The 25438-nt window shown below is 32.2% G+C and overlaps 1 protein-coding gene across 3 annotated transcripts in view; it reads left to right on the top strand.

Moving 5' to 3' along the window:
* The window catches only part of DPH6 (diphthamine biosynthesis 6), a 475226-nt gene that overhangs the window by 232549 nt on the left and 217239 nt on the right, over positions 1 to 25438 (top strand). Inside the window, exons 9-12 of one of the 3 annotated variants that reach the window (XR_004231946.1) lie at positions 4639 to 4795; positions 6328 to 6459; positions 12307 to 12385; positions 14944 to 15031. Coding sequence is in view for 2 of the 3 variants with exons in the window: in XM_031952046.1 (XP_031807906.1) it covers positions 4639 to 4795; positions 6328 to 6459; positions 14944 to 15073; positions 19675 to 19849 (594 nt within the window). In the remaining variant the exon portion in view is untranslated. Of the gene's footprint in view, positions 1 to 4638; positions 4796 to 6327; positions 6460 to 12306; positions 12386 to 14943; positions 15074 to 19674; positions 19850 to 25438 lie in introns of those variants that run through there. The other 2 variants (XM_031952046.1, XM_031952047.1) reach the window with 2 other exon arrangements.

Genomic DNA, 25438 nt, shown 5'->3' with positions numbered 1-25438 from the left:
CTCTGGCTTCCTTCAAAAACAGGTTGAAAACCATTTTTTGCATAAGACCTTTCTTTATTCCCTTAATTATTAGTTTTCTCTTCCACTTGAAACTATTGTCCTATTTTGTGTCTAGTTTGTATTTCCTTATTTACATACATGTGATTTCCTCAAGTAAAATGTGAAGCTTCATAAGGATAAGGATTTATTTTCATTTTTATTTCATTTTTATCAGTTCCTGATAAGTACTTGATAACTGTTAATTGAATTTAATCAAGTTTTCTCAGTAATTTAAAAAGAGTACAAATTTTATATTTGTTGAAGTTGAAGAAATAATCTACTTCTTAATGTCAGCTGTAACAGTGGAGTCTAAATTTTAAAATTTTCTCACAACTGGGTACTTGGACATTTTATATGAGAATTTATTTGGATTCTTTAACAAATCTATTAGATTAATAGACTTTGTCATCAGATAGTAATGTGACAATTGAGGTCTACATAAGAATTTTTTTTTCAAATTTAGTTGCAAAATGGAGTTTAATCCAAGAACAGGCATATAGGACTAATACAAATAACATACAATCACATATCATTTCTCTATCTTTAGTTTACTCTTCAAACTTTACTTGTTCATTTAATTCACATAAAAAGCAGTAATTTACCATTATGTTTTCTATCATCTGGCCTTTTCTTTTGACCAAATTAAATAAAGTCCAGTGAGAACATTAGGCCTTTATTGCAGTAAATTTTCTTATTAACTTCATCTTGAACCTCTCCTAGGGAATGACCTTTCTGTTAGAATTACTTTTCAGAAAAGAATGAGGAGGTTGTAATTAAGCCTTTTCTGAGAACTTTCAAACATAGATCCTTCACTTAACTGGAGCCTTTCATTTCTTACTAAAGCCAGGCTTTTATATATATTTTGAATTTCTAGTTTAGACTTTTGACCCAAATATAATTATAAGGCAGAAGTCAGTTCCATTGCTTGTAAGGGAACTTTCAGGATGAAACAAACATTTTCCTAAAGACAGAGAACATTTATTTTTAAAACGTCTTTACCTATTGACCATTTGCATTTCCTTTTTGAAATCAATGTCTTTTCTTTTTAGAGCTTTTATCCTCATAGTTTGGGATCTAACCCTTTATCTTGAACTAAGATCATAAACCTCTCCAAATTACATCCACCTTTTTAGTGTGACATAGATTTTGGTGTTGCAAATACATTATTATAATTGACCTCAGGCTTTGCTGTGGGAAGCATAGGCTGCATTAACAAAAAAAAATAATTGTTATTAAACTCGTGGAATGATAATAGATTATTCTGTGAAAATCTCTGTGCGCCTCTAGGTATCCTGTTTCTCTCCTTTAAATAAAGTAATGGATTGTTGGATAGACAAATCATATTACAGGGTAGACAAATACTTTGTTTATTCTCTTCTAACTTTAGAATTGATTTTGGCTTTGCTTCCTTTTGGCAATTATCTAATATCAGATGATTTGAATAGGTGCCTTCTCTTCTAAATCAGCAAACGACCACTTGGTTCTTCTTTACAATATGTGAAATATTCATCTGAATGTAAATTTATTATATACTTGGCATAACTATTATAAGACTGATTTTCATCTGTAGTTTTTCAAATCATTCTTTAAATTCACATCTATGTATGTGCATGTATATTTTTAGATGAAGGAAATAATTCATCTGAATGTATTAACAACAACTACAAAATAGCAAAAATCATCTCTTTGTAACAGTGTTTATTATTGTGATTATCTCCCTTTGGAGGAATGAGTAGATATTTTGAAAATAAAATTAAAAGGCGTGATTAATTGTGAGCTTTTGTTTGTGGTACTGGTTGAAATTTAAATATTTATTTAGCAAATATGCTATAATTCACACCACGTTTAAAAAAGTAAGTATTCAGAAATTATAGAGATAAGAACCTAAATTTGGAAGTGTTTTCTAATGACTTTCAGAGTTTGAAGAGGACTATTTCATTGCACCTTCAACTTATAAGTTACATGGCTTTTCCTGCCTTGGAGTACAAGTGATTATTTGAAGTAGTTACATTTCTTTCTGAGAGATAGCCTGCCTGAACTGAAAAAGAAAGCTGTCCTTTAGAACTGCTTTTGTTAAGTTTCTGACACATTATGGACACAAATCTCTTAATCTATTAGTACTCTCAGGCAACTCTCTTAAGTATCAGTTGATGTTGGTAAATGAAATTCCTTACTGGATGTTCTTTATAACAATGAAAAATTGTTATATAGTTAAAAAAAAAATTGTGGATAGAGCACTGACCCTGAAGTCAGAAAGACCCGAGTTCAAATCTAGCCTCAGACACTTAATACTTCCTAGGTATGTGACCCTGGGCAAGTCACTTAACCCCAATTGCCTCAGGAAAAACAAAAACAAAAAAAAACAACAAATCTAAGAGAACTTTCAAGATTATCTGTAGATTTCCTTATTTATTGCAAAAATTAGATATTACTAAAAATCAAGGTACTCAACAAATTACAGGATATCATATTAGTTCTCCTACCATCCTTTTAAGGTACAAAATTGATGAATTTCGGGAAAAGGAATTAAAAATTGGGAATCAAGGTGTTTGGTTTTTTAGTTTATATTAAATCTTTGAATTAGTTTAAATCCAAAGTGCCAGTATTTCAGGACAAAGTTAATATAGCACAAAAATAATTATATTATTTTATAGATAATAACGAGTTTTTTACGTTTGAGTACCATTTCTTTCTCCAACTCATTTTACAAATGAGGAAACTGAGGCAAAATGTATTTTACCCAGAGTCACACAGCTAGTAAGTGTCTGAGACAAGACAAGACAAGACTAGAACTCAGGAAGATAAGTTTTTCTCACTCCAGGCCCAGCATTTTATCTATTGTGTTGCATTTTGGGCATATTTGTATTATTGATGATATTTGTGAATTTCTTATAGCAGCTTGGCATGGTATACAGTCAACACACATTTATTAAGATCATGTTTTGTGCTAGACACTATGCCATGTTCATTCTCAAAGCTTAAGAAAATAAATACCTTTATATTTGGTAGGGAAGCCACAAGCAACTAGGGAAATAAGAAAAGGTTTCAGGTAAAAGTTAGTCCACTAAAGACTCAACCTAAGTCTTTAGAGAAGTTGGTCTCTATTATCTCAGTAAAGCATAAGATGAGAACCATAACTGAGAGGAGAATTTGTAGAAGTTTTGAGGGAAGAGAAGAGTTGATATAGATATCTTGGTGAAATAGAGAATACATTAGATTCTTGGATGGAGAATCCATTAGAGAGAAGTAAAAGGATTGCTTGCTGCAATGATGACCCATTTGAGATTACATAACAAAAACTTGTAAGCACAAATTAGGAGTCAAGTTATGGTGTCTTGATTTTGAAAGAGAAAAATAAGGTCAGAGTAGAGAATGTAATGACTTGAGAAATTACTACTGGAAAGATTGGTGATTATGGTGAAGATAAAGATTAGATTTTTTTTTTTTTTTTACATACAAGTGTCACAATGGGACATTTGATTACACAAGGACATTTTAGAAAGGAAGTGAAAAACTTGTAGATAATGGCAGAATCAAGGATATTACTATTCCTGCACCTGACTAAGATGGAATGAAGGATCAGGTCATAAATTTTGAAGGGAGCATCATAATGTATGTTGAAACTCTTTTGTATAAAAGCAAGGAGGAAGGGGAGATAGATATACTATAAAGTTGTTAAGTCCAGGCTAGCTCCCTGGAAGCCTCAGGATCAGTCAGAGTCAAGATAATTAAAAGTCCTTGGTCTTTAGGTGGAAAGGTGAAAGAAGCAGACAAACTGCCAGGAGTTTAGCCAAAGATCTCTTCTAGATTCTAGAGTCCAGAATCTGGACCTTTCTCCTCCTCATCCTGCCACCAAGTGAGTCTCTGACCTCTGTCACCCCACTCTCTAATCCTTGCTTATGCTTATCTTAGCCCCAAATATTGAGCCAGCACCAGTGGTGAGAAGAGCCATTTTTCTAAACATAAGCTAATAGAGTCATTGTCTTATATTGAATAGGTAATTAGCCTTAAGTGCTTGGTTGTCTGATTCAAGCATACCTTTTTCTGTTTCAGCCCTTTACATAAAGTAAATACAGAACTTGAGAAAAGAGGAGAAATCATCCATAGGCCAATAAATAAGGAATACTGTGGTCCAAGATTATTGAGGAGATGCTTTTTGCTTTATGATCTTCTGCCTCTCACATCTGAATTGCAGCTTTTTGAGTGATCCCTGTCTCATAAAGTGCATATAATAATACAATGATTCTGTGGATAGAGGGCTGGGTCTGGAGTCAGGAATACTCATCTTCAGATGTTGTCTTAGACACTTACTAGCTCTGTGACCCTGGGCAAGTCACTTACTATGGAACAATCCATTATTGTAGACTGGTTTTTGCTCCTCATTTTCTTAAATATTGTTTATATCTGCTATTACCAGTATTATAGTACCAAATTGCATTTCTTTCCAATTGCCAGGTATTTCACATCATGAGAATTCTTTTCTTTTTGTATTTTTCTTTTCTTAAAATGGGATAATATATACCATTTTAGCTTTATTTACTTGTCTTAAATTCCTGATTTATCATTTCTCAGTCTCATCACTAGTATAATTTCCTCCAGCAGCTGACATCCCCAAACAAACTTTTCGAAATTAATTGCTCATGTGAGACTGAATGTAATGAGGATCATATTCCTGTGATAACGGAAGGTAACATCCAGTATGAAATCCCACCTCCCATCTGGAAATCATCACATCCTCCCCCTCTTTTCCAGTACTGTAAGTTTATATGTTAGTTGCTTATATTCAATTATTTATTAATAGATCCATTCTTGTTTGCTTCTATTCACATATGATTTCATATATTAAAATGTGTTATATAAACAAATATATATTTATAACATGCATGTGTATGTTGCCCTATTGCTTTCCTATTGATTACTATTTAAGTTATGTCTTCACATCCCCTCACCCACCAAAATAATAATAATAATAATAATAATAATGCACACTAATTCCCAACTTTGGTACCAAAAACAGTGGAAATGATTCCATTAAACCATTTTCCTACTAAATTTAGTTAAACTGGTTCTTGATATGTTGTACATGTAGACAGTTTTAAAATTAGATGAATTAAACTTACAGTTTGGTGATGAACATTTGCTTTTTTAAGTATGAATTATGTTCACTTTTTAGAATAGTGAGAAATATTAACTCTTAATATGAAAACCCTCATTTGAAAAGTAGGAAAAAAGTCAGGGGAAAAAGAAAACAAGTCTTCCTCTTTTTACTTTTATAAGGTACAAACTGATGTGCAAACTATGGATCCCATGGAGATTTGCACACTTTATTGAAAAATGTGTTGTTAAATGCAATGACTGATTTATTTTCAACATTGGCATGGTCATATGGGAGATAGTATGTTGTATAAGAAAGAACACTGAAATCAGAAAATTAGGTTCCATTTTTCTTCCAGTACTTATTAGCTTTCTGACCTTAGACAAATTACTTATATTCTCTGGGTTACATATAGGAAACTTTCAAATGATGGTTATATTAGATGATCTCTAAATTCTAGAATTCTCTGGCTCAATAAGTAATCCTCTTACTGTGAATAATTTTAACATTGGGTTTCTCCAGAAAATACAAAACTATAATAAAATTGAATTTTTATTTGTATGAATTAACTTGTTAATTCATTTCTCCTAATGTTATGATTGTATATAATGGCAAAACTAATTCATAATGGAGAATTCAAGATATCTGATTTTTTACTACTTTTAGACTTTTGAGAAAATATGTAGAATAATATAAACCTGATTTCTGCAGATATCAGTGTCCTGTTATTTAACATTAAAAAAAAAATGACTATGTGCTCCTAGCACAACTCTCAAACTGACACTTCTAGATTAAGGACAGACTATTAAAATCATTTTCATCCCATATTTTAAATTAAGAAAAATTTTAAAAATATCTTTTTCACCTATATGTTTTGTCACTTTCACTCATTATATAACAGTGAGATTAATAATGTGCAGCAAAAAAATCATTGTGATAAACTATACATATATTTTTCAATTCTTTAAAATTCCATTTTAAAGAAAAAAACAAACTTTAAAAATAAATTTAGACATTGATTACATCGTATCATTCCGTGAATGGATATGGTTTAATTGTTATAAACATTTAATTTGGTATGACAGTCTAATAAAATGTAATTTCATTCTGTAAAGAGATATTTCTGGCATTTTATTTGGAAATATTTTATTAACTAACTTTTAATGTAATTTTTTTGTGTTTCTTTTTTTCAGCTGAGAAATCAGAGTGTTCAGTAAAATCTCCAAGTGGTTACCAGTGGATTAGCTGCATCACAGCCTCCTTTCTTCCATCAGAGCAGGAAAGTATTGTGGATGCAGCAGTTGAAGCATTTTCTTCTCTCCAAGGTGCTTACTCTAATCATTTTCACATGAATAATGAAAGAAGTTTTTCTTTAATTTTAAGAAAAGTAAAAATGAAGAGATTTTTTTAATCTTAATTCTCTAAAATAGCCTATAGGATGTGTGCTGACCCAATAACTAATACCTTTAGCAAGCAACAATGATTTGAATACTATTAAGTTTAATATTTATTATGTACAGATATCCTTTATTTTGGAAATTCGCAAAATGCCAGATAATGAAGAAAAATAAAATATGTAGTATTGAGTTATTTTCAAAATATTTTTCCAGAGCTTTATTCAAATCATCGGATCCTGGGGCTCCTGGATATATGTACATCATCTGTGTGCTTATCAATGCTAGGGACTTGCTAAAGTACTTTTGTTAAGATCATAATTTTAAATTAATTTTTTTAGAAAGCTGTTGCTGATGTACATTTTGGCATATAGAATTAGGTCAGCAGACATAAATTTCATTGATGTACTTAATGCAAAGGAGGAACTGCTATCTTGGGAATCTTGTAAACCAGAGTCCTTACTAACCCCCTCTTACGAGATAATGACATATAAAACAAAATGTCCCCATTTTGTTTTGCATCTTTCTTCATTTTAAACTTTAAATAAAGAATGTTTATGCAAGGCTCTTTTTCATTCATAAAAATGGAAATCACTCTTAGTTCCTGCATGAGTAGACTTGTATTCTTGTTCACGAATTCTCATGATGGATTGGCCCATAAAATCTTTACGTTTGGCTTGTGCAGCTGAGTTCATGACTGAATACAAAGTGATAAAGAAGGTTTAGCATTTTTTAGAAAGCAAAGAAATCATATCGTCTAGATGGCCCTTAAGCTAGTTTTTAACAGTCTGGGAATCAGCTAGAAAGGTGTAATCAGACTTGCAGTTAAAAGCACCAGTGTTCAGTATAAATCTTTGGAGTATAATCTGTAAATTGATGCAAAAGGGATCTATAACACTTACTTGGTTTTCATTATATTTGCATGGGTATCTGCCAATGCAAACATATTTACTTTTACCATATCATCCATCAGAATTCAAGAAAAGAAATGACAGATTGTGTCACTGACCAGTTCAGCAACCGACTCCTTTCAATACATTACTGTATATTTACAGTATTAGCTGTATTGTTTTCAATTTTTGGCAAAATAGTCAGTTTTTGATCTTGGGTAGAAATGTCAATGCTCACATTTCCTGTGAGGTTTTTGACCTTTTTTTGAAGAGATAGAGGAGAGTTAAATGAATTATGATGCTGTCATCTAGAGAAACCACAGAATGTTTCTTTGCCAAATTTTAGTTAGAGGAGAGCTAATCATCTATTGGTATATGCTTTTCCTGAGCCCCACCAATTCAGTCATAACTTCTGCCCATCCTCTTACATGCTGTGAGAGTGAATTATATAGAAGTTCTTTTAACCTTCCTTTTGCAAAGTTAATTGATTTAATCACCCCCAAAGAAGATGAGTTTGGCCAGAAGGATTTAGAAATCCGTATTTTCTCCTGAACTTTAGCAGGGCTGATATGAGAAAGAAAATCTTTCTTATTTTTGATTAATCATAGGAAACATATTTTAGATACTAATTTCTTGAAAATTGATTCTCAATTCGTAGGATATGGCAAATATTATACTATGCTCATATTTAACAATCATGAAGTTATCATTCAATAAAATTCTAGTGTTGATAACTAATTTTCTAGATTGTGATCAAATTCTTATAGTTACATGCTTTTTAATAGCAACTATTTCATGCTTTCTCATATCTCTTGCTAACATTTTAAAGAGGTTTTTTGCATAGATAAAAAAAGCCAAGTTATGTCCTCTGTAACTAGAACCTATTCCATTAAGAATGACTAGATGTTATTTCTTTATGACCTATGTGGACTCTTCTCCATTTTAAGTTTTTAACTAGCAATTATTTGAATCTACCACTTTTTTAATTTAGAATCAGTGAACTGTTAAGATTCCACCTTAATTGAAAATAAATAATTGAATCTGTTATTTTGATACATCTTGATTTAAATTGTCTTTGATATCTATCTTAAACATTGAAGTTTTTTCTCCTGCATGCTGGCAGAGGTGGGAAGTGGAAGGAGAATGAGATGCAGGGGGCAGCCTGGCATTTCTGTGTATCTTTGTTCTTACAGTATGACACTTGACCAGTATTCTTGATTCCAACAAGAAATGAACCAGAATGCCACAGCAAGCAAAAGAATTTGTATTTTCTAAGTTCTAGGTTTAAGCTGTGTTTCCCAGTAATGTGGCTTTAGTTTTACTTTTTTTGAGGAACCTTCCAAAAAAATTATTGTAGTGCCTTTATAGTCCATTTTACTTTACCTGACCCCAAGCTATGCTAGGTTATCTTTCTTCTCTTTGTGGTATAGATACAGCAACTTGCTTCTGCCATATACTAGAAATAGATAAAGATCATCCTTGTTTTTCATAATGCTATTTGGCTATAATTCATTTCGTGAATAAGTTTTAGAAGTTGAAGTACATAAGTGCCACAGTAGATAGAATGCCAGCCCTCGACTCAGCAAAATCTGAGTTCAAATCTAAATTCAAGCACTTATAATGTGTCTTTATGCAAGTCACTTAGATACTTTTTACCTCAATCTTCTCATCTATAAAATGGGGAAATAATAATAATAATAATAATGATAATATCTACTTCTTAGGGTTATTGGAAGGATTGAATAAAATGTTTGTAAAGTGCATAGTATAATGCCTAGCACAAAGTAAGTCCTATAAGTGTTTTAAATAGTACTGGTGCTGGTGCTGGCACTGGTGCTGTGGTAGTAGTATGTAGTACTTGTTATTTTGTTGTTATAGTTGTAGCAGTAGTACTGATGAGGAGGTACTTAATAAATCTAAGTGGTTGTAACAGTTCATGAATTTGAATCAGTGAGTCAATGAAATAGCATCTAGGTATATATACTATACTTTGAATTTACTTTCTCTATATAAAAATAATCTTTGAATACATTGCATAAAACGTTTTTTAATAGCTATGTTAAGTTGGCCTATTTCAATAGATTCTTTTGATACAAATAGACATAAAACCACTTGATGGTCTAAGAGTTATCCTCTAATCAGCACAACCAAGCAATCTTTAATCTGAATTTTTACTTGTAGAATGTCTAGAAAGGATTCAGAAAGTTTTCTAATCTAGCTGTAAAATTCAGGGAATCCTAAACATAAATCACTTAGTTTACTGCTATTTGTTCATACTAATTGTAAAAATCATCCAAAAATAAAGAGGTCATACCACAGTCTATTTTGGTAACATATCCCCCTCCGAGACATTAATTTTAATATTTATTATTTCTAATGTTGAAGCTAAATCCCTCTCATTATTTAGATTCATTCATATAATGTATGTCATTATCATGATTTTCCATTTTATATTTGAAAATTATTAGCTTCTTGATCTTTTTCTGCAAATCAAATAAGCCCATTTCTTATTGCCTTTTCTCATTTAGCTTTTTTTCCTAATCTTTTAATGGTTTTTGTTGTTTTATCTTGGACTCTGAGTCCCCGACAATGATTAGAATCCCTTATTGACCTTAAGGTGAAGCTATTAGATAAAGTGCCAGGCCTGCAGTCAGGAAGACCTGAACCTCTAACGCTTACAAGTTGTGTGACTCTGAGCATAGCATTATATCAGTCAAATGAGTTGCACACTTCTACACTTACTAAACAACTTTAATATTTCTTCATATCTAACTAAGAAATAACTGTGGATTCAAACATCCAATCTTTGGGTCATGGCTTTTTATCTTAAGAGGTGAAAAGCTCTTTTGATGACATCTAGTCTAATACACTAATTCTAAATCTTGTGTGTCATCTATGTATAAGGAAATTAAAACTTCAAGAAGTGAAATAACCTGCTTAAGGTTATACAGTTATCTCAGTATCACAGAATTTTATTTAGGTGGGATTTGAGCGGCGATCTAGTCCAAACTATGTCTGAAAAAGCATTTCCATCTACAAGGTGCCTAAGAAATGATCCAGCTTTGCTTAAAAGCCTCAAATGAAAGAGAGCCTACAGTCCCCAAGATGTAACTCATTTCATTTTTAACTAACTTCTTTATTATTAGAAAAATCTGCAAGAAAAGGAAAGAAAGAAAGATCTTCATTATAGCAAGTTTAATTTTTCTTCTTTGCAACTTCTCCTCACTGGTTATAATTCTGTTCTCTGTGGGCCTAGACTAATGCTTCTATGTGATGACCTTTTAGATACTTAAAGACAACAGTCCATTAAAATATTAATCTGATTGGTTATCACATTGTGACAGTAACCATAAGTTTTTTAAAAGTTATGCCAGTGAAGTACAACTCTGACCTTACACACACACACACACACACAACCCCCTACCCCTACCTCAAAAGTTTGGGCCCAGCAATAGATCCAACAATCAATTGTCTAAGAAGTAGCCTAACTAATTTCAGAGATGCTTATATCCAAAGGGCTATTTACTAGTTGATGAACTATTTTTTTTCTTTTTTTTTTTTTTTTTTTTTTTTTTTTTTTTTATTTAATAGCCTTTAATTTACAGGATATATATACATGGGTAACTTTACAGCATTAACAATTGCCAAACCTCTTGTTCCAATTTTTCACCTCTTACCCCACCCCCCCCACCCCCTCCCCTAAATGGCAGGATGACCAGTAGATGTTAAATATATTAAAATATAACTTAGATACACAATAAGTATACATGACCACAACATTATTTTGCTGTACAAAAAGAATCAGACTCTGAATTGTTGTACAATTAGCTTGTGAAGGAAATCAAAGATGCAGGTGTGCATAAATATAGGGACTGGGAATTCAATGTAGTGGTTTTTAGTCATCTCCCAGAGTTCTTTTTCTGGGTATAGCTAGTTCAGTTCATTACTGCTCCATTAGAAATGATTTGGTTGATCTCGTTGCTGAGGATGGCCTGATCCATCAGGACTGGTCATCATCTAGTATTGTTGTTGAAGTATATAATGATCTCCTGGTCCTGCTCATTTCACTTAGCAGTTGATGAACTATTTTAACCACAATTAACTATTTCCAGGGGGAAAGGGGGGAGGATTTGCAATCTTCATTTTAGAGAGACTTCCCCACTCCAGTAAAAATCATATTTCTTTTTAAAATTAAAAATAAGAATTAAAACCCACAGAAAATGCATGAATAAAAAATGTCTATCAGAATCCAAATAGTGTTTTACTCATAATAGGTACTGAATGAATTGTTGTAGAATGATAAAATAAGAAATCAGCCAATCCCCTCTTCACAAAATGGATTTCCTTCCAGAAAATAATGTATTCCAAAGAGAAAGTTTTACATGAATAATTTAATAAGCATTCATTGAGTGCTTTCTAAAAGTTCTCTCTTTCTTTTAAAAACTCTTCTCCAGGATTATTTGCACTGGTTCTCCTGTACTTGGAATATACTTCCTTCTCAACCCTGCTTTCTTTGTATTTTTTTCTTTATATTTATTCTGTTTATAGACATACACATAAAAATATATATGCATATGTATGTGTGAGTGTATGTATATATGTATGTAGTTGCAGTCTCCCCTCAGAAGGTAAGCTCCTTGGGAGTAAGGATTGTTTCATTCTTTGTGTTTGTCCCCAGAGTATAGCCCAGTGCCTGCTCATGTGTAGTAAATGCTTAACAAATACTTGGTGCCTGACCAAATAGAATTTTGGCTTTATGACCCACTTGAATTATTATTTTATTTATTATTTTAAAGATTACTGTCCATAGAAGCAACCTGTAAGAAAAGAAATACCTCTTTTAAAAATCTATATTGATTCCTTTTTTCTTTGATGCTTTTGTTTACAGAGAGAATATAGAATGACATAGAATTTCAAACTAGTAGGGAAAAAAAAGAGGTGACTGTCTACATTACTTTGATCCTCAAGTGAGTAGCTTTCTCAAATAGTATAGTCACCAGCTGCCCTCTTTAGTTATGGCTGAAGTTAGATACTTTACAAAGGTTCATTCATCTTAAGTTAGATTATTCTCACTCTATTTCTCTCTCTCTCCCCCCCCCCCTTTTTTTGTATAACTAAAGACCTATTATAAGTTAGAATGAATTTTATGAAATTATTCTGCTGTTGAAGCACTTTACACATGTTAGGAATTTGCTTTGTTTTTTTCTTTTAGATTCACTAAACAAGAACTAAGAACTATAATGTCTTATTTTTGTTTAGTCTAATTTTTTAAAATTGAGAAATTCATAGTCAAAGCACTTGCTGAGCTTTAACATGGCAAAACTACCATAACTAAATTTCTATTGTAAGTAATTTCTTTTTTAAGGTATAGCAAAGTTTAAATAGCTCCATGGTATTAATGCTAATGGAAAGAACCATTACTTAGTCCTTTAAAAGTTGAGTTGCTTGAGAAGCATTTAGTTCTTACAGATGTCTTCAAAAAGAACATTCTTGTGCATATCTGTCATTTATATCTATACAGAAAAATCCATCTAAATGAAAACTAGTTTTAAATAATGTCAGAATTATGGAGTATGACTATAAAGTGATGTAAATGTCTTTTAACAAAAATATCTGAACTTATATAATCAAATAACTCTTAGTCCCATCATAGTTACCCTGAAAACCTGTGTATTCATTAATATCCAAATCTGTTTTCAAACTTCTCTTTGGAATTTCCTTCAGAGTCTACAATAGATTCTTTTGAATATCCTCAATAGCAGCATTCATTTATTCAACAAAAATTCATTTTCTTTGCTAATGGCAAATTATTATGTTTTGAGCAAATTTGATTTTTGGTTTGTTCAAACTCAAAACTGGTTATATGAAGTTTATGAGCAAGTTAGAAAATACCTTTTGGAGTCCAGAAAGATTGGACTATATAGTAATGAAACTAAGATTCTTTAGTGATTTGTCAGTCAGCTCAGAGGACAGTTGGAGTAATCAATCAACAGTCATTTAATAATTGCTTACTATGTGACAGACATAGTATTAAGCACTGGGGATACAAAGAAAAAGCCTTAAAAAGCTTTCATTCTATTGGAGGAGACAACATAGATAAATAAATAAAGGTAAATACCAAACAGATAGAAGGTATCCTTAAAGGAAAAGATGGTTGCAACCATGGGGACTAGGAAAAGCCTCCTGAAGGAAGTGATGCTTGAACAGAATGTTAAAGGAAGCTAGGGATTCTAAGAATCAGTAGAAAAGAAGAGAAAACATTCTAGGCATGGGGAGCATCCAGTTCAAAGACATAGAAATCCTGGATGGTCATGGATACGACAACTTCTGAGGTGCTATAGAGTTCCTCTTCAATGCCAAGGATTGCCTTGCACACCTCTGCTCACAGACTTGGCAGATAACTTTGACCACAAAAGGGATAAAGCAGATGCAGGTTCCCAAGCTCCAAATAGGCAGATCCTATAATAATAAGGTGAACCACCCAAGAACCCAGAAAGCTTTTGAGTAAATTGTACTTCCAGTTTTCCTATATCATGGTTCCACCTTCAGCCCAACTGAGTCCTTCATATCTGCCTATCTTAACCTCTCTGTTTCAGTTGTCCATCTACAATATCATCCATTCAAATTTCTTTGTTAGAGAAGGTACTATGCCTGTTGTGGTAGAAGCAGTAGTTTAAATCTTACTCTCCTCCCCCCCCTCTCCCCCCCCCCCCCCCCGTCTTCCCCCGCCAAGATCAGCTAATTCTTTCCTTAAAAGGTATAGGAAGGGATCAGAGGAGGACGTCTCAAAGATTTGGCTGATGGAGCATAGTGGATGACACAAACAGGGGAATTGCTCAGCTGATTCAAAGTGAGGTGTCCTAAATGCCAAACCTTGTCAAATATCCCCTTGATATGGCTAAATTTCTTTTTGTTAATTGTTGAATGACTTACAAATACTTCATTTTGTCCCAGAGCCCAGGGCTCTGGCTAGGTTAGGTCAAGTTCACACCTATATTCCTGATCTCACCTATCAAATTAGTTCTAGCTCTGCTCTCTGCACAGCTTTCTTTAGTCTTAGCCTTGGCTTAGGCCTCCTGAAATCTGATAGTTAATTATATACTGTTGACATCTACTCAACTAATAAATGCCTAGTTTGACCATTTGTCCCTAAATATTTATTTTTGACTTTTGCTTTTCTGATTTAAACAACAACTATATAAGATAGTTTTCCAATCCAGACCTAGATGAACTTTTCTTTAACCATATTTCAATGTTTTTTTCATCTTGTTCTTTGTATTACCCCAATGAAATACAAACTTCTTGGAGGGCAGGAACTGTTTTAGGTGTTTCTTTTTGCTTTGGATTCTTAGCATATAACATAGGGCTTTGTCCATTAGAGGAATTTAATTAATGCTAATCAAATTAAACATAGATAGTTGTAATTTTTTTGTTCTGATGGGGAAAAAATTCTCAAATTAAAATATTATTGATATGTTCCCAGATTCTTCATTTTCATAACTTTAATAGTATAATTTTTTTACAGCTGTTATCAGTGCAAAAGGATTGGAATTGAAAGATATTATTTTGGTTTATATGTATGTTCGAAATATGGAAGATTTTTCTGCTATAAATTCAGCATATATGAAAATGTTTGATTTGTGTCCACCTACAAGGTATGTAACTGCTACCATTTTATATTTTATTTGTTTGTCTTCCCTTAAAACTGCATGGTATTTCTTTATCTGGTATAATATTCAGTTGTAACAGTGATTGCCTTTGTGCTTCTTTCTCTTATTCCCCTGTGCCAATTGTTCCCTTAAATAGTCTTTACTTTTTGTGCTACTATCTTTAGTAATCCTTAAGAAGAAGATAAAAGTCCAAGAAAAAGATTAGATATATAATGTATATTCATGTTTAAGAAACAAAAATCTCCAAAGAAAACAAAACATATGTATTAGAGATGATTAAAGGGTGAGAAGAAATCTTTATGTTCAGAATATTAGAGCTTCTAACAAATCTCTCCCTGCCACACAACCACAGATATGGCTACATAACCACATATCCACTTTTCCATCCTCTAAATCCTATAAATATAACCTTGGACAATAGAAACTCCCAGAAGTTCTATCTTACTCTTTGGATGAATCTGCCTTGGGCTGTTTCCACAGCCTGAAAAAAAGCCAACAGTGAAGAAGTTATTTTGTCTACACAAACATCAAATAAAGATTTTGACTGATCATTCATTGAATTGACCAATTGTTTTGGGATCCTATGGTTTTACAGAAAAATGGATGTTTATAGACGGATTTTCTTGACATTCTCTAGTATTTATGGAATACCCACTGTGTGAACAGCACCATTCTAGGGGCTCGCATAAGAAATAAAAGCAAAAAATCTCCATCCTTGGGGCACTTTGAGAGAAAAAAACATTTTCATGAAATAATAAGAGAAGTTTAAAAACAGCATGTAACAAATGCAAAATGACTCAATGAAAAGTGAATAGAAATATTTTTAGGTAAAAACAACAATCAGATTATTAGTTTATTAACCTGGGAGCATAACTTTTTCTCTAAATTATTAATGCCATCTCTTAGTTCTATCAGACTTTAAAAGTCTGACCTTGTGTAATTCCCAAGATTTTTATATGAAGTTAAATTGCTAAAGCCATAACACTTTAAACAAATACTTTTATACAACAGTGTGTTTCCTTTATTTGGAACAATAAAGTACATGTTATATTAGGCTGAATGTCTGTTGGACAAAGTTTTTTAAGAAGGGAATAGCATCTTAAAGTAAGGTAAGTGAACAAAAGGAAATATTTCAAACACATTAGACAATTCAATTTCACAAGCTTTAAAAACAAAACAAAACAAACAAACAAACAAAACCCAAGTAATAGAAACCACAATGCAAAAACAAAAATAGTCTTTTCCCTCAAAGAACTTGTGTTATAATAGGGGGGTGAAATAGTGAGATAATACAAGATAATTTTATGAAAGGTCACTAATTATGAAGTGGTTAAAAAAGCTTCCTGAAGGAGGTAGCATATGAGTTGAGCTTGGAGAGAAGCTAAAGGCTCTATGTGGCATCCAGATGGCTCAGGGAATCAATAGCTGGACATTGAGTCCGGAAGACCTGAATTCAAATCTGGCCTTAGACTTTTTACTAACTATCTGCCAGGAGACTAGAAGCAGAAATACTAATTAGGAAGATGTAATTGCCCATTTGAGAAATGTCAAAAGTCTCAGTTTGGCCAATGAAGGGGGAAAAAAAGAGGAACAATTGGGAAAGATGTTATAAAGCTAGATTATTAAACATGGCAACTGATTAGATATGGAAAGTAAGAAAAAGCAAGGAAACAATCAAGGTTGGCTGGATGCTGCAAATTTGATGACTTCAACAAAAATGGGAAAATGTTGGTAGGGTAGATCAGTTAGGGATAGGTTTATTGATTTGGAAATCATCTGCATAAAAATAAAAGACAGTATGGGAGCTGGATTATATTATAAAGAGGGTGTAAGCATCAGGGAAAAAACAATATGGTAATTATTCTGGGTGCTATCTTTTTTTAAAGCAGTGTTCTTTGATTACCCCATTTGGGAAAAATAGTTAGACTTTAATGTCTCAATATGGGAGACTAAGCCTAATAAGCCTAATAGGAGGGAAAAGGAATAAAAAAGAAATAGATGAGGGGATAGGACTCCATAAACTTAGTAAGAATGGAAGAGAAGACGTTTTGGGGACTTCTCAGAAAGGAGTATTTGGATTGTTGAGTTATACATAATTATGCACAAGTCCCTTTAAGTGATGAATAAAGGTCTTTCAAATGCTTACACCATGAAGTTTGTAAGTTACTTTGATTCCCAGAAGTCACAATTCCAACAGTTGGAAGGTGAAGACTCAAAATTTTAAGAATAATTTTGTTATCAATTAGTTTTGCATGTCTGATTACTTAAATAATACATCTACAATGAATGCTCCTGGTATTCTTTTAAATCTTTTCTGCTTCTATTTTATACTGAAACAGAGAGGGATTATTTTCAGTTATGCACCTTCATTTATTATAGATTTGAAGGAATTACTGCTTTTTTTCACATCAATAGTATTTAGTTGAGCAAGTTCATGATGAAAACCACATAATGTATGAACTGATATTCCATCCTTATTATCACTCAGTATTTTATTTAATAATTCATACTATCTCAGATCCATAACTTCAAAATGATGTAGTTTTTATTATTTACTTAATATTAATGTACTTAGCAATAATTAGCTACCTGCAAGGCAAACCTTAATTAAATTATTAATTTAATGCATCAAATTACATGACTTGCATAGGGTCATATAGCTAGTAGGCATCTGAGGCCGATTTGAAACCAGGTCTTTCTGACTCCAGGTCCAATGTTCTAGCCACCAAGCCATTTTAACTCAGCTTGAATCCCATCTTCTGGAGAAGACTTCTCTTTCTTTTTATCCACTTCTTTTCCTTTTTCTATGGGCTTTTCCATCTCTGTATCAGCAGCCTTCTCATTCTGGAAATGCCTTTTATCTGCAGACTTCCTCCTCCTATTAGTGAGTTCCTGTTCTTGAGACCACCATTTACCCAGGTCATCCATGCTCACATCTCACCTAGGTTTATTCCTTATAATCTCATAGAAGTTGGAATGCTGATTGAATTGTCAAAAAAAAAAAAAAAAACCAACAACAACCTTTACTCTGCTTTCCTTTTTTCTTGCTCCATTTTTATAATTACTTGTTTTAAAATCCAGTATCCCAATGCCTATCTTCATTTGTATAACTGTTGACTTAGAAATGCTACTATAATACTTCTCAAATATCTCTACTTTCACCTTTCCTTTCTCCCACCTTTCTTTATTTCATTCTCATCTTTGTAATTTATTCTTTTACTAAATTCATTTTTTCCAACCAATAATATTTATTGAGTGCCTACTTTAAAGTCACTGAGGATTTAGGAGTGCTTTAAGAAGTTGAACATCTTACTACTGGGCTTATATCCCAAAGAGATCTTAAAGAAGGGAAAGGGACCCACATGTGCAAAAATGTTTGTGGCAGCCCTTTTTATAGTGGCTAGAAACAGGAAATTAAATGGATGCCCATCAATTGAAAAATGGCTGAATAAATTATGGTATATGAATGTTATGGAATATTATTGTTGTATAAGAAATGATCAGCAGGATGATTTAGAGAGGCCTGGAGAGACTTACATGAATTGATATTAAGTGAAACAAGCAGAATCAGGAGATCAACAACAATGAGATGATTCAAACCAGTTCCAATTGTTCAGTAATGAAGAGAGTCATCTACACCCAGAGAGAGAACTATGGGAAATGAGTGTGGACCACAACATAGCATTTCTATTCTTTCTGTTATTGTTTGCTTACATTTTTGTTTTCCTTCTCAGGTTTTTTTTCTTTCTTTCTGGATCCGATTTTTCTTGTGCAGCAAGATAACTGTATAAATATTTATACATATATTGGATTCAACATATATTTTAACATATTTGACATTTATTGAACTACCTATCTAGGGGAGGGGGGAAGGGGAAGGAGGGGTAAAGTTGGAACAGAAGGTTTGGCAAAGGTGAATGTTGAAAAATTACCCATGCCTATGTTTTATAAATAAGAAGCTATAATAATAATTATTTGTGTTTCCAGCACTTCAGCAAGTAGTGTATATAATTCACAAAAACATTTGGCATAGCTTTTACTCTTGAGAAGCATATAATCTTTTTAGGGACTTGTAATACTTTTAAAATAATGAAATTGCTTAATATGATTGTTTCTTTATCTTTTTCTTATCTTTTCCCCAAAAAAAACTCTCATCTTTTTGCTCAATGATCACTACTTTTTCTTTAGAAAAAAAATTCTCTGGCTTTCCATTTCAGTTCACCTCAACAAACACTACATGTCCACTAGGTACAAGTTACTACCCTTGTTATCGGGAATAAAAAGACAAAAGAAGAAAAAGAAAAGAAATGCTTGCTCTCCCTCAGAGAGCTAAGAAGTGAACCACCTTGTTCAACATCCCACAGTGAATGTCAAAGGTGAAATGCAAATCCATGTCTCTCTTAACTGAAACTACAGCACTCTTCAGAATCACCATGGAAAGTGTCATTAAACCACTACTTCAATTATGAGTCAAACCTTTGGAATATATCTTGAAGATTGTATTCTAGAAAACCTCTTGTATAAATCTGTAGCATTCAAGGAAATGACTTCTCCATACTAGCATTTTTTAATTTGTTTTGTTTCAGGGTCTGTGTAGAAGCTTTGTTGCCAGATGGTCTACTTTTTTCAGTTGACTGTCTTGCTCACAAGACCAACAAGATGATTGCTGAAGTACTGCCTTGTTCCAAAGAAGTGATGCATGTGCAGAGTATTTCTCACTGGGCACCTGCTAACATTGGACCTTACAGTCAGGCCATCAAGGTAAGTAAAGTTTATTAGAGTTTGTTAGGCTTCATTTGTTCTCAACTAAAACTGTGTAGAAAATTGTCATCTATGATTGCTTTTTCTGATTCACAGTGATTCAAATCTTTCCCATATTACTGATATCTATGTTGTATTTATTAACATAATGGCAATCAATATTAGCATCATTAAACATTAGGAACTCTTATTTTGGAAAAAGAAGGAAAGACATTTTCATTCACATTCCTCTCTATTTTTAAATAAATATTTTATAATAAATTGAAATGAGATGTATTTTCTAATTATATAGTCAAATGTTTCTTAGCATTATTGTAGTATTATATTTGAGAATAGGAAGCAGAGCTAAATTTTTTTCATTATCAAAATGTAAAAAGTTCAACTATAGAAAGCATATTTAAAAAAGGAAATGCCCATAATATTATACATAATATAAACCATTTTTATAGAGTTTGTAAATTTAAAGAGCTTATTATTCTTAGCTATGAATTATGTTTTTTTCCCTATGAGTACTTGTCTTTAGGAAATTTATTCTGTCATTTTAATCGTAATTAAAGAAATGTTTTCCATATTCACAAAAAATAAAAATGTTAATTCGATAGATGTCCTTGTCTTTGCACATGAAAAAAATGTTTCCTCTTCCCTTAACATCCAAATAAAGGTTGCTTTCTTATTTTTCTTTAGCTTAGACTTTGCCTTACAAAAGTATAGTCTCTAGTTTGAGAACAGTCATAGCATTATGGAATTTAAACTGATTATATAATTTGATTTTTAAGTATGATCTAATTTATTCTCATACCAATGTCCTTAGAATTATGTTAGACAATAAGAAGTCCATGTGCATTTATTAAGTGCCTACTATGTGCTAGACACAATACTAAGTGCTAGGTATACAAAGAAAAACAAGACAGTCCTAGCCCTCAGGGAACTCATAATCTATTGAAAAATACAACAAGCAAATAGATATGTACAAACAAGATATATACAGGCTAAACAGGAAATAATTAATAGAAGGAAGGCACTAGAACTAAGAAGAATTAGACTGGGATCCAAGTTCTGGTTGCTTTTATTTTTCAGTTAATAATCAGTATACTATATATTAGAAATACCACATTCTAAGGACAAGTTAATTTTAAAAATATTTTTTTACGTTGAACTTAAATATTCCTTATAACTTTCACTCATTGAACATTGTTTTACTTTCTAGAATAGCAAAATATGCTCCCTCTTTTATATTTAGTGATCTTAAAATATTTTAAGATAGCTTTTGGGTTCTGTTTTTCACTAGAAGTGTATCTTAAAGACATTTTTATGCACTAAGAAAGTTCTCTATTTTGTTTCCAAAGCATTGAACTTGGATTTAGTTCAATTAATAAGTACTTAAGAAGGGTCTAAATGTGCAAGTCATATAATATGCTTACTGCATGAGACCAATATTTCCAATATAATTATTGGTCAATCCAAAGATAACCAACTTAGTGACTTGTACTGTTAAAATAAAAAAAATAAATAAAAAATAAAAAAGGCTGGTTGAAAAAAACATATTGCTCAAAATTTTACATCCATTTAGACTGCCCTCTTGAGTTAGTCAGTCCACATGTAGGTGGATGGCATTTGATATTTACATATGTGTGTATATACATATGAGAGCATAATCTAGTAGCTGACCTCAGAGTCAGGAAAACTGAGTCCAAATCCTGCCTCTGATACAAAGTAATTGTATGATTCAAGACAAATCATTTAAGTTCTCATTTTGTCTAAGCAACACTCTAAAGCAGCAAGTTTCAGAATTTGTGTTCTACTTGAATAGCTACTCATGTGCTTTAGTGGAGAGAAGTTATTCATTGAAAACTTATATCAATGAAATTTCAGCCCCCCCAAAAAAAATACATATATACTTTATATATATTGAGACATGCAAACATACATAGTTGTAGGCATTCAGAAATGTGAAACTCTGGGAAACTTAGAAATTAAGTGACTTGCTCAAGGTCAAATCACCAAGATTTATCAGAAGTTGTTGATCCAGGGATCCATTAGCTGTAACTATAGTGCTACTTAACAGACAGTTGGACATATATCTTGTAAATAAAGAGTGAACTTTGCCAAAAAAATTAATAAAGAAGAAAAAATCATGTAGATTGCATTTAATGAATTCCTAAATTAACTGAATCAAAACTGCTTGCTCTTAGAAAAATCTTTTTTAACAATACCCGTTGCTGTTATTTGGCTATATCACTCACAATTTTGTGTTATTGCTGACAGTCTCAGAAGAATCCTAATTGCAGATGACACAAAGTCCAATAAAAGAATGTCAGGATGCAAGTTGCACTATATTACCAGTTAAGATGTGCTTAAAAAGCAGTAAAAGACAAGACAGTTCTCAAAAGAAAAAACATATATTATTAACTATGTGCAAAGTTTTTAAATGCTCCAGTAATCAGAAAAAACACAATTTAAAATGACTGTGAAACACTAACTCCAATCAAATTGCCAAAAGTAATTAAAAATGGTTGCTGTCATGAATATGGAAAACCAAGGATGTTACTAAACTGCTATTAGCACTATAAATTTATGCATTCTTTTTAGAAAGTAAAATAAAATTATACAAAAAGAGCTTCAGTTTTCCCCATATTTTTAATGCAGTGATCCCTATATTTATAAAAGCCATTAACAGGAGAGACTTATTTATGCAAAAATTCTACTTGCATATAAAATTATCCCCCAAAAGTATGGGAAATATATATATGGTGAGGGAAGAAAGTAAAACCAAACAATATAAGCAATGTAAATAATAAAAATAATAATGGTTGCTCAATCCAGAGATCAATTTAGATGGAGAAAAGAGATATTATTTTTTGTCATATTGTTGAAACTGATACGTACTTTTTGAACATTATATTGATAAAAAATTTATATACTATTATTTTTGTTTCATTTTTCCCAATTTGAATATGTAAAAATGTCTATTTTTTTTTTTTGATAGATGTTAAGTGGAACTACATCATAATCTAATAGGTCTACTAGAATGAAATACTATTTCATTTCCTATAACTAGAGGGCATATGTTCAATTCATCTAATAACTGTAAAAAGTTATTTAAATGTAAAATTAAGAGAGCTAGAACACGGCCCTATTTTATATTATTCAGAATTGTAATTTCATTTATCAAAAGGCTGTTCCTAATCTTTCAGACTCTTAACAGCAGTATTGTAATGAAGGCTTTGGAAAAGCCAAGGATCTATATCAGGAATATAGATTTGGGTCCATTGATGGTCACTGATATGTCTAGAGACATTGTTCAAAAAAAGTTATTCCTTCCTTTACATGAATGTTAGCTTCTACTGTTTACCAACATTGCACAGATATGGAAGATTTTCCCCCTCTGTTTTTGAGCACTGTTGCGCCTGCCCTCTTTGCTTCTAAAACCTTAGGGTTTTTTTTAGGTATTTCTATCAAATAGTTTTCAGACAGTTGAGAATTACTTCTTCTGCAACAGCATCATGAGTTAAAAGGCTATACTGAACTATAGCCTTAAAACAACCTTAACTTTATAAATGCCTGTCTTCCTTTCCCACTAAAACCTGGCAGCCATGGGATAACAGATACAAGCATATACTCCTGGATTTTGGAAGTGGTCTAACCTTTCTGGATATCACTTTGGAATTAATTAGGCAAAGTGTCTACAATGCCCATACTATATGACTCATTCCTGGATATATAATATAAGGAGGTTAAAAACAGAAGTAAAAGTCAAACATTAAAGAAAATATTCATAATATCAATTTGCGATGTCAAAGATTTGAAAATAAAATGAATACTCATCAGGTGGAGAATGGCAAAATATATATATATATGGTATGTGAATTGAGAGACAAAAAGGAAATTAGCTTTAGAGTCAAGAAGATCTAGGTCAAGTTCTACATATTGGTTGTGTGACCCTGGGCAAATCATTCAACCTCTCAGTGCCCTAGACAGCTCTTCAAGGCTATAAGATAACAAGAGAAGTTGTCAACCTGCATTGGTAGAATCTCCTCACCAAGGAGTTCCTCACACCCATGATTACACAAAGTCAATCTCTATTCTTAAATCAGTATGGATGCAGTGGAATATTATTGGGCAATACTAATGGGCAGATAAGAGAAATTCAGAGAAGCATGAAAAGATTTTTATGAACTGTATTAACTGATGCACAGTGAATAAGCAGAACCAAGAGAACAACTTTGACAGTGATTACAAAGTAAGTGAGAAGACCATTAAAAGGAAGTAAACGTTGAATAAGTCAAGTCAGTAAGTCAGAGGACCTGTGATGCAGCATATCAGGTATATTATCAGATCTAGTTACTGTATCAAATGTTTTGCCTAATTATTTTTTAGTGACAAAATGGGTTACTAATTTGTGTTAATTTCTTTTTTTAAGTTTTTATTTTCCCTAGTTACAAAAAAAAAAAAAAACTTTTTTGGTGGGGGGTGGGGGGAGAGGGAATTATATATGCATTCATTTTTTTTTCCTTGAGGCAATTGGGGTTAAGTGACTTGCCCAGGGTCACACAGCTAGGAAGTATTAAGTGACTGAGGCCGGATTTGAACACAAGTCCTCCTGACTTCAGGTCTGGCACTCAATCCACTGCACCACCTAGTTGCCCCCATTCATTCTTTTTACATATTTCCTTATGAATCATGTTGGAAGAGAAAAATCAGAACAAAGGGAGAAAAACCATAAGAGGAAAAAAAAAAAAAACAGAAGCAAAAGAAAAAAAAAGTGAACTATATCATGGAGACATTCAGTCTCCATAGTTCTTTTTTTTCTCTGGATGCAGACAGCATTTTCCATCCAAAGTTTATTAGGATTATTTTAGATTACTGAACCACTGAGAAGAATAAAGTCTGTCATAATCATCACACAATCTTGTTACCATCTTGCTATTATTGTGTACAATGTGTTCCTGGTTCTGCTTGTTTGTCTCAGCATCAGTGCACATAAATCTTTCCAGACCTTTCTAAAATCAGCTTGTTCATTATTTTTTAAGAACAATAATATTCCATTAATATCATGTATAATTTATACTTAGCCACTTATTCAGCCACTCCTCAATTGCTAGACATCTAATTTTCCAATTCTTTGCCACCACCAAAAGAGCTGCTACAAACATTTTTGCACATATGGCTCCTTTCCCCTCTTTTATGATTTCTTGGGGATACAGGCCCAGTAGAGATATTGCTGGATCAAAGGGTAATCATAGTTTTATAGCCCTTTGGACAAAATTACAAATTCCTCTCCAGAATGGCTGATTAGTTCACAACTCCACCAACAGTATAATTTTCCCACATCCCTACCAACATTTATGATTATCTTTTCCTGTCATCTTAGTCAATCTTAGTACCTCAGAATTGTTTTAATTTGCTTTCTCTAATTGTAATTTAAACCATTTTTTCATATGATTATGGATGGCTTAAATTTCTTCATCTGAAAATTGTCTTTTCTTATCCTTTGACTATTATCAATTGGGGAACAACTTGTAGTCTTATAAATTTGAGACAATTCTCAATATATTTTAGAAATGAAGCCTTTATCAAAAACACTAAATA

Source organism: Sarcophilus harrisii, chromosome 2 (assembly GCF_902635505.1).
Source record: "Sarcophilus harrisii chromosome 2, mSarHar1.11, whole genome shotgun sequence".
NCBI lineage: Eukaryota > Metazoa > Chordata > Mammalia > Dasyuromorphia > Dasyuridae > Sarcophilus > Sarcophilus harrisii.
The sequence above is the reverse complement of the archived record's forward strand: the minus strand, read 5'-3'. Positions and strand labels throughout refer to the sequence as shown.